The 14610-nt window shown below is 44.5% G+C and overlaps 1 protein-coding gene across 1 annotated transcript in view; it reads left to right on the top strand.

The window, feature by feature from the left end:
- The window catches only part of mmrn2a (multimerin 2a), a 38185-nt gene that overhangs the window by 9144 nt on the left and 14431 nt on the right, over positions 1-14610 (top strand). Inside the window, exons 2-5 of the mRNA XM_060926294.1 lie at positions 1253-1375; positions 1461-1567; positions 1892-1975; positions 3334-3504. Of these exons, the coding sequence (XP_060782277.1) occupies positions 1253-1375; positions 1461-1567; positions 1892-1975; positions 3334-3504 (485 nt within the window). The remainder of the gene's footprint in view (positions 1-1252; positions 1376-1460; positions 1568-1891; positions 1976-3333; positions 3505-14610) is intronic.

The following is a 14610-nucleotide window of genomic DNA, read 5'->3' as shown; positions in this document are numbered from 1 at the left end:
CTATGAGCAAGACTACTGAGACAGTCATTATATTTGCACCTGCCGCACCTATTGAGAGTCAACCATGTGTGGTGGCCTGAGAAAACTCAGTCAGTCAAATTGTCAGTCAAACTGTCTAACGACACTTCTGAAAAGTTCAATATATAGTAAAGTTGTAGCTTAGTTGGAAGAACAGGTGTTTGTTACCTGCAGGGCATTTCTACCTGTCGCATCTCCGCTGGTGCCAGTGGGCCAGCCACAGGGTCGTCAGCTGGGAGCCATACTTCACAGATGTTTCACCCCTTTAAACCCAGAACATCTCTAGGTGGTGGGGCAGTGGTAGGGACATCTCCCTACCGGTCCCTGTGGCTGGCCTGAAGATTCTTGGTTCCCCCACTTTGGGTCTCTTCTTCTGAGCCAGAAGCTCCCTTTCTCTGCCTCCTCAGCCAGTTCCCTGAGGGCCTTCTTCTGCTTGGCACAGCAAGTCTGATTATGACCAAAAGAGAATATGGAGAAATTTGTATTGAAAATTGTATTCCGACCATGGTGCAGGAACATCAAGGTCATTTTGATAGCTGGTGTCTGACCACAAATTTAATCAATTAAGTTTATATCCACTTCACTAAGGTGCATAATTAACCACCAATCCTTGATCAAAGCCTGAGGTTTTGGATGTATTCAGACAGACAAACTCTCTTTAAGGCAAGGCTGAAACACAAATTAAAACATTGCCACATAATTTTGGTGAAATAAATTGATATCTAGAAGTTGGTGTCAAACTGTGTTATCGGCCCAAAAAACAAAGCAAAAAAAAATAATCCATCTGCCAAGTTTTCCCAGCCAATCACACATTTGGATCAAGAATACAAAAAAAAAATGAAATAAAATAAACACTTGATGCCCTTAAAGTCCATCCAACATGGACAGATCCTCCAGATTTCTTCCTCAGATCATCTGAGGAATGTACCATTTAGTAACTTCAGAAACTAATTTTTTAAACAAGCTCCAATTTCCAATATTGCAACTCTGCACTTCCTGATATTCCCCCATGCAATATCTCCTTTACAGAGCATTCAGAATGCTATTGCTCGCCTGGTCATTACACTCTAATGCTCTCTCATATGACCCCTTACTCAGGTCACTCCACTAACTTAGTTCATCTTTGCAGGCATTCTCTTATTCCAGGAATCAAAGCTCTAAACACCATACAAACATGGCCAACTAGGGGGCTTTCTTTCTTAATAGGACTAATTCTACTGCTGTTTTCTTGCAGAAACTGGTGTGCGTTTGTGCAAAAGCGTGAAGTCACCATGGCAGTGTCCTGCGGTAGTGAGAAATACATTATCAAGTCCCAGAGTCCCTGCCCTAATGGGACACCAGACTGCCATCTGATTATGTGAGTGAGCTCCAAACCTTTTTATGGTGTTAATCCCAAATGCTTCAAGTACAAATGATATTATATATGTGTTTTTGCTACATAGGTACAAGGTGTCTACTCGGCCGGTGTACAGAGAGAAGCAGAAGATCTTCACCGCACTCTTGTGGAGATGTTGCCCTGGTCATGGTGGAAAGAACTGCGAGGATATTGGTACTAAATGGTCATATGAGAAGCATAGATTTTAATTCGATTGTGGCTGTAGCATATTGTTCCATAAAAATTCAAACCCTGTCAAAGACTGACAATGTTTTGCTTTAGCACTTAGTTACAACATTCTGGACGCATTTTAAGTCACTAGTGTTCTTGTTTGAACACTTCCAAAAGTCAATGTGGAGACCATCTTTCAGCAGATTATTTAGATCAGATTTTTTTTGGCCTTGAAAATGGCCTTTAGCTGATCCAGTGGAACAGGGTCATGTTTACAGAAAAAGTACAGGCAACCAATTCACCTTTTGCCTCTTTTCTGCCCTCCAGTGGAAAATGGTCATGTCTCAGAGTCTGAAGTCTCCAACAGTGACATCAGGTTTCATTCTGGAGCTCCAGAGCTCAATGATCCAGGTATTTCTGTTTCCAGCTGAGTACGCTGTTCACATTCTGGCTGCCATTTCTCACCAGAGCTTTTTATTATTTTATTTTCCCTTTTGTTTTTCTTTTTTGTGTTTGTGTAGTTTGATGGTTGTTTTTGTTTGAGTGTTTTGTCCGCCGGTTGTGGTGTAGCTCCGGACCCAGTTTTGGGCGTCGGTTCCCTCCAGGCCTTGTGCTCCTCACTATGGACTGCAGTGAGCTCATTGCTCTTTTAACATCGGGGTTGTCCTACGCTTTGTGTGGCGGTGCTTTTGTGCTTGGCGCGATGTTCAGAGCAATGTCGCGGCTGTGCAGGTGGCTTGGGACATACCAGCACTCTGTGTGGCAGTGCTTCTGTGCTTGCTTTGTAGATCCATGGTGAGGTGTTCCGAGCAATGTTGCTTGGTGGTGTCGCGGCAACTGTGCAGGCAGTATGGAACTTATTTTCGTGTGCCTTTTGGTGGGACTGTGGCTGCCATACCATTGGAATTATATCCCAACCTTCTTTTGGTGGACATTTTTTTTCTCCCTATAATTGTAAAGCAACCTTGGGTATGAGAAAGGCGCTATATAAATTTAACTCTATTATTATTATTATTAGTCCATGATTTGTCCTGCCTTTACTGCATGTTTACCTCCTTCAAGCAGCCACACTGAAAGAGAGCCCTGATTACTCCATTGGTCAGTCCCAGATGTAGCAAAACAAACTGCGGAAACAATGAAGTGTAAGGCAAATCAGTAGCTGACTGTGGGAAGGTCATCACCCTCATGGGAGAAGGGAAAGGGTGTGTGAACAAGTAGTTCTGCCAGGATTTAAAGCAAGGACACTGAGTGGGGTGTGTCTGTGATTGGCCCACTGTTGCTCCCTTAGAGAACCCAAAACAGAATGCGTCTCCACTAAAGCACACAAAGTACAAAACACAAATAAACTAAAGTGGAATACTGGTACATTTCAGGGCATTGAAAATATCACAGATCTAAAATAGACCTGGGGCTTTTGGCTGGTTTACCATACAATATAAGGCATACAAACAAAAGGCTTACTATGATCATGGAATACACCCAAATACACCCGCCATCTCTACCGAACACACTTTTTCAAGATCAAAACAAAACATTACAGAATTTAAGCAAACAAGTCTAACTTTTTCCAGACACGGCCAAGTTTGTGAAATATTCATGAATTGGGAAGGGTCACAAATTCCTGAGTTTATAGAGTTCAATTCTGGAACATATGATTTCCAAGCACTGTGGGGGTTAAAGCTTCTGCATCAAAGTATTGGTGATATTGAAAATAAGTGTAACTTTCCAGATATTCCATTAAGCTTCCAAACTGCTTGTATTCTCCTCAGGATCGGAGAAGCTAACCCACGACCAAAACCAGGAGCAGAATGACTCTCAAGAGTCCCAGCACTCGCTATACGAGCCCCTGAGATCTGAGAAGAACCAAACAGAAGAACAGCACAGCTATGATCACACTCCAAGCACACACACTGGCCATGGGCCTCACGATGAGAGAGGCGGTAAGAGCTGGATTAAAAACTCTGCTACGTAAGAAATTGTTTTTTCAGATAGACACATTGAAAAAGTTCCCAAGAATCTCTGATAAGCTAAAAGTTAGTGAAGTTGATATCCTAAGATAGGCTTTAAGTGCAGGATCTACAATTGCTGGTTTATTTGTTACTTGCTCGGCATATCTAATAACCTGGCAGCTCAATGATGGAAAAAAGTACATCCCTCTTTCAATGCCATGACTGGATACACTATATGGCCAAAAGTATGTACACACCTGACCATCACACCCATATATGCCCATGCCAAAACTATAGCCATTAACATGGAGTTGGTCCCCTTTTGCTGCTGTAACAGTCTTTATTCTTCACTTTATTTTAGAACATAGTTTGTGGGGATTTGTGCTCATTCAGGCACAAGAACATTAGTAGGGTCAGGCACTGAGGTCAAGTAAGAAGGCCTGCTGAGCAGTTGGCATTTATCAATTGCAAAGTATTCAGTGGGGTTGGGGTCAGTGCTCTTGTGCAGGCCATTCCAGCCTTGGAAAACCATTTGTGATTTTATTGATTTCACTTTATGCACAGGGGCATTGTTGTGATGAATCAGCTCAGAAATTACTCTGAAAATATCTTTTCAGGTCTAACTTTAGCTTGTGAGTCATAACTTGCGAATTTCCCTTAATGTCTTCCATTTCCGAGCAATCCTTCTCACTGGAGCATGTGTGTTAAGTTGTTTGGAAACAGCCTTACAACTCTTTTCAGATTGATAAGCAGCAACAATTGCTTTTCCAAAAGCACTGATGAAGTCTTTTCTTGGCTCCTTTCATGGCACAAACTAGTTAACGACATGCCAAGGTCTTTTTCTCATTACTGAACATACAGTGGTGCTTGAAAGTTTGTGAACCCTTTAGAATTGTCTATATTTCTGCATAAATATGACCTAAAAACATCAGATTTTCACACAAATCCTAAAAGTAGATAAAGAGAAACCAGTTAAACAAATGAGACAAAAATAATATACTTGGTCATTTATTTGTTGAGGAAAATGATCCAATATTACATATCTGAGAGTGGCAAAAGTATGTGAACCTCTAGAATTAGCAGTTAATTTGAAGGTGAAATTAGAGTCAGGTGTTTTCAATCAGTGGGATGACAATCAGGTGAGAGTGGGCACCCTGTTTTATTTAAAGAACAGGGATCTATCAAAGCCTGATCTTCACAACACATGTTTGTGGAAGTGTATCATGGCACGAACAAAGGAGATTTCTGAGGACCTCAGAAAAAGCATTGTTGATGCTGGAAAAGGTTACAAAACCATCTCTAAAGAGTTTGGACTCCACCAATCCACAGTCAGACAAATTGTGTACAAATGGAGGAAATTCAAGACCACAGTTACCCTCCCCAGGAGTGGTCGACCAACAAAGATCACTCCAAGAGCAAGGCGTGTAATAGTTGGCGAGGTCACAGAGCACCCCAGGGTAACTTCTAAGCAACTGAAGGCCTCTCTCACATTGGTTAATGTCAATGTTCATGAGTCCACCATCAGGAGAACACTGAACAACAATGGTGTGCATGGCAGGGTTGCAAGGAGAAAGCCACTGCTCTCCAAAAAGAACATTGCTGCTCATCTGCAGTTTGCTAAAGATCACGTGGACAAGCCAGAAGGCTATTGGAAAAATGTTTTGTGGACAGATGAGACCAAAATAGAACTTTTTGGTTTAAATGAGAAGCGTTATGTTTGGAAAAAGGAAAACACTGCATTCCAGCATAAGAACCTTATCCCATCTGTGAAACATGGTGGTGGTAGTATCATGGTTTGGGCCTGTTTTGCTGCATCTGGGCCAGGACGGCTTGCCATCATTGATGGAACAATGAACTCTGAATTATAACAGCAAATTCTAAAGGAAAATGTCAGGACATCTGTCCATGAACTGAATCTCAAGAGAAGGTGGGTCATGCAGCAAGACAACGACCCGAAGCACACAAGTCATTCTACCAAAGAATGGTTAAAGAAGAATAAAGTTAATGTTTTGGAATGGCCAAGTCAAAGTCCTGACCTTAATCCAATTGAAATGTTGTGGAAGGACCTGAAGCGAGCAGTTCATGTGAGGAAACCCACCAACATCCCAGAGTTGAAGCTGTTCTGTACGGGGGAATGGGCTAAAATTCCTCCAAGCCGGTGTGCAGGACTGATCAACAGTTACCGGGAACATTTAGTTGCAGTTATTGCTGCACAAGGGGGTCACACCAGATACTGAAAGCAAAGGGTCACATACCTTTGGCACTCACAGACATGTAATATTGGATCATTTTCCTCAATAAATAAATGACCAAGTATAATATATATTTGTCTCATTTGTTTAACTGGGTTCTCTTTATCTACTTTTAGGACTTGTGTGAAAATCTGATGTTTTAGGTCATATTTATGCAGAAATACAGAAAATTCTAAAGGGTTTACAAATTTAAGCACCACCGTAAGCACATATAAACACCAAGTTGTCAGTTTTATTGCGTTAATTTATTAAGAGACTAAAAAAAAATCTAAACCAAACTAAAATGTGATTCTGTGGATTTGGCCCTTACATTGGGGATTTTATGTGGAACCTTTATACAACCCCAATTCCAAAAAAGTTGGGACAAAGTACAAATTGTTAATAAAAACGGAATGCAATGATGTGGAAGTTTCAAAATTCCATATTTTATTCAGAATAGAACATAGATGACATATCAAATGTTTAAACTGAGAAAATGTATCATTTAAAGAGAAAAATTAGGTGATTTTAAATTTCATGACAACACCACATCTCAAAAAAGTTGGGACAAGGCCATGTTTACCACTGTGAGACATCCCCTTTTCTCTTTACAACAGTCTGTAAACGTCTGGGGACTGAGGAGACAAGTTGCTCAAGTTTAGGGATAGGAATGTTAACCCATTCTTGTCTAATGTAGGATTCTAGTTGCTCAACTGTCTTAGGTCTTTTTTGTTGTATCTTCCGTTTTATGATGTGCCAAATGTTTTCTATGGGTGAAAGATCTGGACTGCAGGCTGGCCAGTTCAGTACCCGGACCCTTCTTCTACGCAGCCATGATGCTGTAATTGATACAGTATGTGGTTTGGCATTGCCATGTTGGAAAATGCAAGGTCTTCCCTGAAAGAGACGTTGTCTGGATGGGAGCATATGTTGCTCTAGAACCTGGATATACCTTTCAGCATTGATGGTGTCTTTCCAGATGTGTAAGCTGCCCATGCCACACGCACTAATGCAACCCCATACCATCAGAGATGCAGGCTTCTGAACTGAGCGCCGATAACAACTTGGGTCATCCTCCTCTTTAGTCCGAATGACATGGCGTCCCTGATTTCCATAAAGAACTTCAAATTTTGATTCGTCTGACCACAGAACAGTTTTCCACTTTGCCACAGTCCATTTCAAATGAGCCTTGGCCCAGAGAAGATGTCTGCGCTTCTGGATCATGTTTAGATACGGCTTCTTCTTTGAACTATAGAGTTTTAGCTGGCAACGGCAGATGGCACGGTGAATTTTGTTCACAGATAATGTTCTCTGGAAATATTCCTGAGCCTATTTTGTGATTTCCAATACAGAAGCATGCCTGTATGTGATGCAGTGCCGTCTAAGGGCCCCGAAGATCACGGGCACCCGGTATGGTTTTCTGGCCTTGACCCTTACGCGCAGAGATTCTTCCAGATTCTCTGAATCTTTTGATATTATGCACTGTAGATGATGATATGTTCAAACTCTTTGCAATTTTACACTGTCGAACTCCTTTCCGATATTGCTCCACTATTTGTCGGCGCAGAATTAGGGGGATTGGTGATCCTCTTCCCATCTTTACTTCTGAGAGCCGCTGCCACTCCAAGATGTTTTTATACCCAGTCATGTGAATGACCTATTGCCAATTGACCTAATGAGTTGCAATTTGGTCCTCCAGCTGTTCCTTTTTTGTACCTTTAGGTTTTCCAGCCTCTTATTGCCCCTGTCCCAACTTTGAGATGTGTTGCTGTCATGAAATTTCAAATGAGACAATATTTGGCATGAAATTCCAAAATCTCACTTTTGACATTTGATATGTTGATGTTCTATTGTGAATACAATATCAGTTTTTGAGACTTGTAAATTATTGCATTCCGTTTTTATGTACAATTTGTACTTTGTCCCAACTTTTTTGGAATCGGGGTTGTATTCATTCATCCATTTTTAGCAAGCCCTTCATCCTGGTCAGTGTCACTGTGGAACTGGAGTCTATCCCAGGAATCCTGGGCATGAGGCAGGAATATATCCTGTATGACACACCAGAACTTCACAGGGGACCATGCACACACACATTTACAGACTCATTCATACCGAAGGGCAAGTTAGCACAAACAGTCCACCTACTGGCATGTTCTGGGAGGTGAGAAGAACCCGGAGAATTCTGAGGAAAACCACACAGACACTGGAACAACATGTGAAACTCCAAAGCTGCCTGCTGCATGGAACCATTCCTGAATGTGAAACTCCTCTTTAAATGGTTTTATGCAGAATCCTGTAGAGTTCCTCAGAGAGACGATATAGGGACTCAACACTTTTAGGGTGCAGAGTTAAATATTTTTGCAAGTTCGTAGTTTCGTTCAACACACTGATCTAAACACAGACAAAAGACAATAAATCTTAAAGACAAAATCTAAGCATCTTGCTTCCAATAAGGGGCGGCACAGTGGTGTAGTGGTTAGCATTGTCGCCTCACAGCAAGAAGGTTCTGGGTTCAAGCCCAGCAGCTGACAGGGACCTTTCTGTGTGGAGTTTGCATGGGTTTCCTCTGGGTGCTCCAGTTTTCCCCACAGTTCAAAGACATGCAGTTAGGTTAACATGGGGGTGGCTTTGGGCTGAAGTGCCCTTAAGCAAGACACCTGACCCTCAACTGCTCCTTGGGCACTGTAGCATAGCTGCCTACTGCTCTGGGTGTGTGTGTGTTTCATTGCTTCAGATGGGTTAAATTTCATGAATAAAGGCTTCTTCCTCCATTATGTAATGGATTAGGCAAGAAAGAACATTTGGTTTGAGTTTAGTTGTATTCATCAAGACTGAATTTGAATTAGAAAAGTGGCTCTTCCAAAATGAACGCAAGTTAGCTGAACTTTTTTTGTCTGATAGCTGGAGAGGATTAAATTTAATATTAATATTGGCCAGCATGATTTCCCTTTGTGCATAGTGATCATCAGAACATAATCAAACCAACATGCTTAGAGGTGGGCGAGTTATTGCTTTTTGATAGGTTACTGAGGAAAGTCTTTGTCTTGGGTGACTGCTACTAATGAACCTTAGAATATAACCTTAACTAGACTTTAACTAAAAATACAACTGATTTCAGCTCGTCTTTCTCAATATTAGTTACATGAATATATTTCAAACAAACAAACAAACAAACCCAACCCTTATTGGTGCGAGCATTGTCCTGTTGTACGCACACGATCAGAGACTGTCTGGTCTACAACCTGTCTCCTGCATATCCTTACAGAGAAAGCACAAGGTTCCTGTAGCCGCAAGTATAATTTTTCTGCTTTGTGTAGTAACTCCTCATGCTCACCATCTCCCTCTCACTGCAGCTTCCTGCCAAGGATATCCGTTCTTTCTCTGGGAAAAAAGTCCCTCAATGTATTGTACATACAGAATGATGTAATGGGATGTAATTGATATACAACAGACTGCAATATAGGATGAAAACATGTTCCGTCCTCATTATATGATGAGCTGTGAGAGCTTTTCCAAAGCAGCTGGCGGCAGTGATGTAATGGGATAAATGCATTTACATAATTTAGCCCCACCAGATCAGGTTAGTAGAGTCAGGTTAGAAAGTAATAGTATATAAAAGGGGGAAAAAAGACAAAAAAAGAGAAAAAGGGGGATACTGGCCAACCAACAAATAAAACAAACACAAATAAATAAATAATACAATTATAAAATAAAATTAAGCCTTCAAGTGGCTTTAAGGATCACCCTGATGCATCTCAAAAACATCCATCATGTATTTATCATCTGACTCCATTATAGTTACAAATCCAATAAAGGCTATGTACAAACAACTATGTACAGAAGAGTTTGTCATATGCCAAATTTAGAAAATTGATTATTGAGCAATTATCTGGAGCTTTCCTTTTATTAGATTACAAACAAGGTTTATTTATACAAAGTGAAGTGTGATAAGGTGCTATTTACACTTGGTGCTATAGTAGGTGTCTCGTCTTCATCCACTTTATCCGGGGCTGGGTCATGGAGGCAGCAGTCTGAGCATGGAAGCCCAAACTTCCCTTTCCCCGGACACCTCGGCCAGTTCCTTGGGAAGAACACCGAGGCGTTCCCAGGCCAGCCGAGAGACGTAGTCCCTCCAGCGTGTCCTGGGTCTTCCCTGGGGCCTCCTCCCGCGGGGGCATGCCTGGAACACCTCCCCAGGGATGCATCCAGGAGGCATCCGAAAGAGATGCCTGAGCCACCTCAGCTGATTCCTCTCAATGTGGAGGAGCAGCGGCTCTACTCTGAGCTCCTCCCGAGTGACTGTGCTTCTCACCCTATCTCTAAGGGAGCACCCAGCCACCCTGCGAAGGAAACTCATTTCGGCCGCTTGTATCTGCGATCTTGTTCTTTCGGTCATTACCCAAAGCTCATGACCATAGCCGAGTCGGAACGTAGATCGACCGGTAAATCGAGAGCTTCGCCTTTTGGCTCAGCTCCTTCACCACGACAGACCGGTAAAGTGACTGCATCACTGCGGAGGCCGCACCGATCTGCCTGTCGATCTCACGCTCTATCCTTCCCTCACTTGTGAACAAGATCCTGAGGTACTTAAACTCCACCAACCTGGAGAGGGCAAGCCACCCTTTTCCAGTCAAGAACCATGGCCTCGGACTTGGAGGTGCCGATTCTCATCCCAGCCGCTTCACACTCGACTGCAAACCGCCCCAGTGCATGCCGAAGGTCCTGGTTTGAAGAAGCCAACAGGACATCATCCGCAAAAAGCACAGAAATTCTGTCCATAAAAATGAACCGGTGACAAAGGACAGCCCTGCCGGAGTCCAACATGCACTGGGAACAGGTCTGACTTACTGCCGGCAATATGAACCAGACTCATGCTCCGTTCGTACAGGGACCGGACAGCCCTTAGCAAAGAGCCCCGAACCCCATACTCCTGAAGCACCCCCCACAGAATACCACGAGGAACACAATCGAATGTCTTCTCCAGATCCACAAAGCACATGTGGACTGGTTGGGCAAACTCCCATGAACCCTCAAGCACCCTATGAAGGGTATAGAGCTAGTCCAGTGCCCCATGACCAGGACAAAAACCGCATTGTTCCTCCTGGATCCGAGATTCAACTATTGGCCAAATTCTCCTCTCCAGTACCCTGGAGTAAACCTTCCCTGGGAAGGCTGAGAAGTGTGATTCCCCTATAATTGGAGCACACTCTCCGGTCCCCTTTCTTAAAAAGAGGGACCACCACCCCAGTCTGCCACTCCAGAGGCACTGTCCCCGACCGCCATGCAATGCTGCAGAGACATGTCAGCCAAGACAGCCCCACAACATCCAGAGACTTGAGATACTCGGGGCGGATCTCATCCACCCCCGGTGCCTTGCCACCGAGGAGCTTGAAAACCACCTCAGTGACTTCGGCTTGGGTAATGGACGAGTCCACCCAAGTCATCAACCTCCGCTTCCTCAATGGAAGACGTGACTGTGGGATTGAGGAGATCCTCGAAGTATTCCTTCCACCGCCTGACAATGTCCCCAGTCGAGGTCAATAGCTCCCCACCCGCACTGTAAACAGTGTTGGCAGAGTACTGCTTCCCCCTCCTGAGGCGCTGGACGGTTTGCCAGAATTTCTTCGAGGCCAACCGATAGTCCTCCTCCATGGCCTCACCGAACTTCTCCCAGTTCCAAGTTTTTGCCTCTGCAACTGCCCGAGCTGCGGCACGCCTGGCCTGCCGATACCTGTCAGCTGCCTCCGGAGTCCCAGAGGCCAACATGGCCCGATAGGACTCCTTCTTCAGCTTGACGGCGTCCCTTACTTCCGGTGTCCACCACCTGGTTCGGGGATTCCCGCCATGACAGGCACCGGAGACCTTGCGGCCACAGCTCCGAACAGCTGCGTCTACAATGGAGGTAGAGAACATGGTCCACTCAGACTCAATATCCCCTGCCTCCCTCGGAAGCTGGGAGAAGCTCTCCCGGAGGTGGGAGTTAAAGACCTCCCCGACAGAGTGCTCGGCCAGATGTTCCCAGCAGACCCTCACCATACGTTTGGGCCTGCCAGGTCTGTCCGGCTTCCTCCTCTGCCAGCGGATCCAACTCACCACCAGGTGGTGATCAGTTGACAGCTCAGCCCCTCTCTTCACCTGAGTGTCCAAGACATAGGGCCGGAGATCCAATGAAATGACAACAAAGTCAATCATCAACCTCCGACCTAAGGTGTCCTGGTGCCACGTGCACTTATGGACACCTCTATGCTCAAACATGGTGTTCGTTATGGACAAACCGTGACTAGCACAGAAGTCCAATAACAAAACACCACTCGGGTTCAGACCGGGGAGGCCGTTCCTCCCAATCACGCCCCTCCAGGTGTCACTGTCATCGCCCATGTGAGCGTTGAAGTACCCCAGTAGAACAATGGAGTCCCCAGTCTGAGCACCTCTCAGTACCTCTCCCAGGGACTCCAAGAAGGCCGGATACTCTATACTGCTATTCGGCCCGTAGGCACAAACAACAGCAAGAGCCCTCTCCCCGACCCGAAGGCACAGAGAGGCGACCCTCTCGTTCACTGGGGTAAACTCCAACACATGGCAGCTGATCTGGGGAGCTATAAGCAAGCCCACACCAGCCCCCTGCCACTCACCATGGGTGACTCCAGAGAAGTGGAGAGTCCAGCCCCTCTCGAGGAGCTGGGTTCCGGAGCCAAAGCTGTGCGTGGAGGTGAGCCCAACCATCTCTAGCCGGTACCTCTCAACCTCCCGCACAAGCTCAGGTTCTTTCTCCCTCAGCGAAGTGACATTCCATGTCCCAACATCTAGCCGCTGTGTTCGGGGATCAGGTTGTCGAGGCCCCTGCCTTCGACTGCCACCTAATCCACACTGCACCAGCCCCCTACAGCTACCTCTGTGGGTGGTGAACCCACAGGAGGTCGGGCCCACGTCACCGCTTCGGGCTGAGCGGTGCATACCAAGCACTCGCATACGAGCCCCAACCCTGGGCCTGGCTCCAGGGTGGGGCCCCGGCTGCGCCATACCGGGCGACGTCATGGTCCTTGATTTTTTTTTTTTATCCATAAGGGTTTTGGTGAACTGATCTTGGTCTGGCCTGTCACCTAGGACCTGTCTGCCTTGGGAGACCCTAACAGGGGCATAATGCCCCTGACAACATAGCTCCTAGGATCATTCAAGCACACAAACCCCTCCACCACAATAAGGTGGCAGTTCTAGGAGGGGGCTATAGTAGGTGTATTTTTTTTCGTAAATCGTTAAGTGAAAAATAATAATAAATGTTACTTTCTGTAAAACAAGCAGCCTTCAAATACAAAAAAGATTCAAAAATGTATTTGACCCATACGCTATAGTAGGTGTATGGGTCAAATACATTTTTTAATTTTTTTTGTATTTGAAGGCTGCTTGTTTTACAGAAAGTAACATTTATTATTATTTTTCACTTAAACGATTTACAAAAAAGGGCACACAGAGGTAAAAGTTTCATTTATGATAATGGTCCACATAATTCAAAGACAGGAAAAAAAAAAGAACAACCCTTGGTAAGGTGATTTCTTGCACATCATCTGCATATGGACCGATCTGCCATAAAATTAAACAGTGACAGGTGAAGTGAATTACATTGATTTTGTTGTTATAATGACACCTGTCAAGGGGTGGGATATATTAGGCAGCAAGAGAACAGTCAGTTCTCAAAGTTGACGTGTTGGAAGCAGGAAAAATAGGCAAGCGTAAGGATCTGAGTGACTTTGGCAAGGACCAAATTGCGACGGCTAGATGACTGGGTCTGAGCATCTCCAAATTGGCACATCTTGTGGGGTGTTCCTGATATGCAGTGGTTAATACCTATCAAAAGTGGTCCAAGGAAGGACAACCGGTGAACTGGTGACAGGATCATGGGTGATGAAGGCTCATTGATTCACAGTGGGCACGAAGGCTAGCCCATATGGTCCAATCCCACAGAAGAGCTACAGTAGCACAAACTACTGAAAAAAGCTAATCCTAACACTGTTCTGTTTTAACCCTGTTCCCAGTTCACTGGTTGTCCTTCCTTGGACCACTTTTGGTAGGTACTAACCACTGCATACTGGGAACACCACACAAGATGTGCCATTTTGGAGATGCTCAGACCCAGTCATCTAGCCATCACAATATGGATCTTGCCAAAGCCACTCAGATCCTTGCGTATAATCTGCGTCAGGTTTGACGATTGGGGTCCCCATGCTGTCTCGCCCATCTGGCCTGCCGGTGATCTTCGAGGTTGCATTCTGAGAGTGCTTGCCCCGACAGATGTTGGAGCACCAGGACTTTCTGTCAAGGGCAAGATCATGCCAGTCTTTGTTGAAGCCGAAAAAAGATCCTTACGTTTGCCATTTTTCCTGCTTCCAACACATCAACTTCGAGAACTGACTGTTCTCTAGCTGCCCAATATATCCCACCACTTGATAGGTGTCACTGTAACAACAATATCAATGTAATTCACTTCACCTTCCGTGTTTTTAATTTTATGGCTGATCGGTATATACTCATAATAAAAGTAAACAGACATATGTTTTTAGAAATCACATTAAATATTTAGATGCAATATGTAAGGCTACAGTAACCATCATTGAAACTCCACCTTACCCCCCCCCCCCCCAATCTGTGTGCCATCCCTAAATCAGTGTGATAACCAATAGGTTACAGTTATCCTATTTTTTTTTTCGTCTCATCAGATTATTCTGCAAACATACTGTACTGCATGTTAACCTCACCTTAACTACTGGTGAATATTCAAACCAACACTTCTGTAATGTGTGTGTTGCAACGGCCAGACTACTGAAAGCTATGGGAAATGCCTAGTCTTTGATGGGGAACAGGGATTTTCCTC

This window comes from Neoarius graeffei, chromosome 7 (assembly GCF_027579695.1).
Source record: "Neoarius graeffei isolate fNeoGra1 chromosome 7, fNeoGra1.pri, whole genome shotgun sequence".
Lineage (NCBI taxonomy): Eukaryota > Metazoa > Chordata > Actinopteri > Siluriformes > Ariidae > Neoarius > Neoarius graeffei.
Note: the sequence above shows the minus strand (reverse complement) of the source record. Positions and strands in the feature narration are given on the sequence as shown.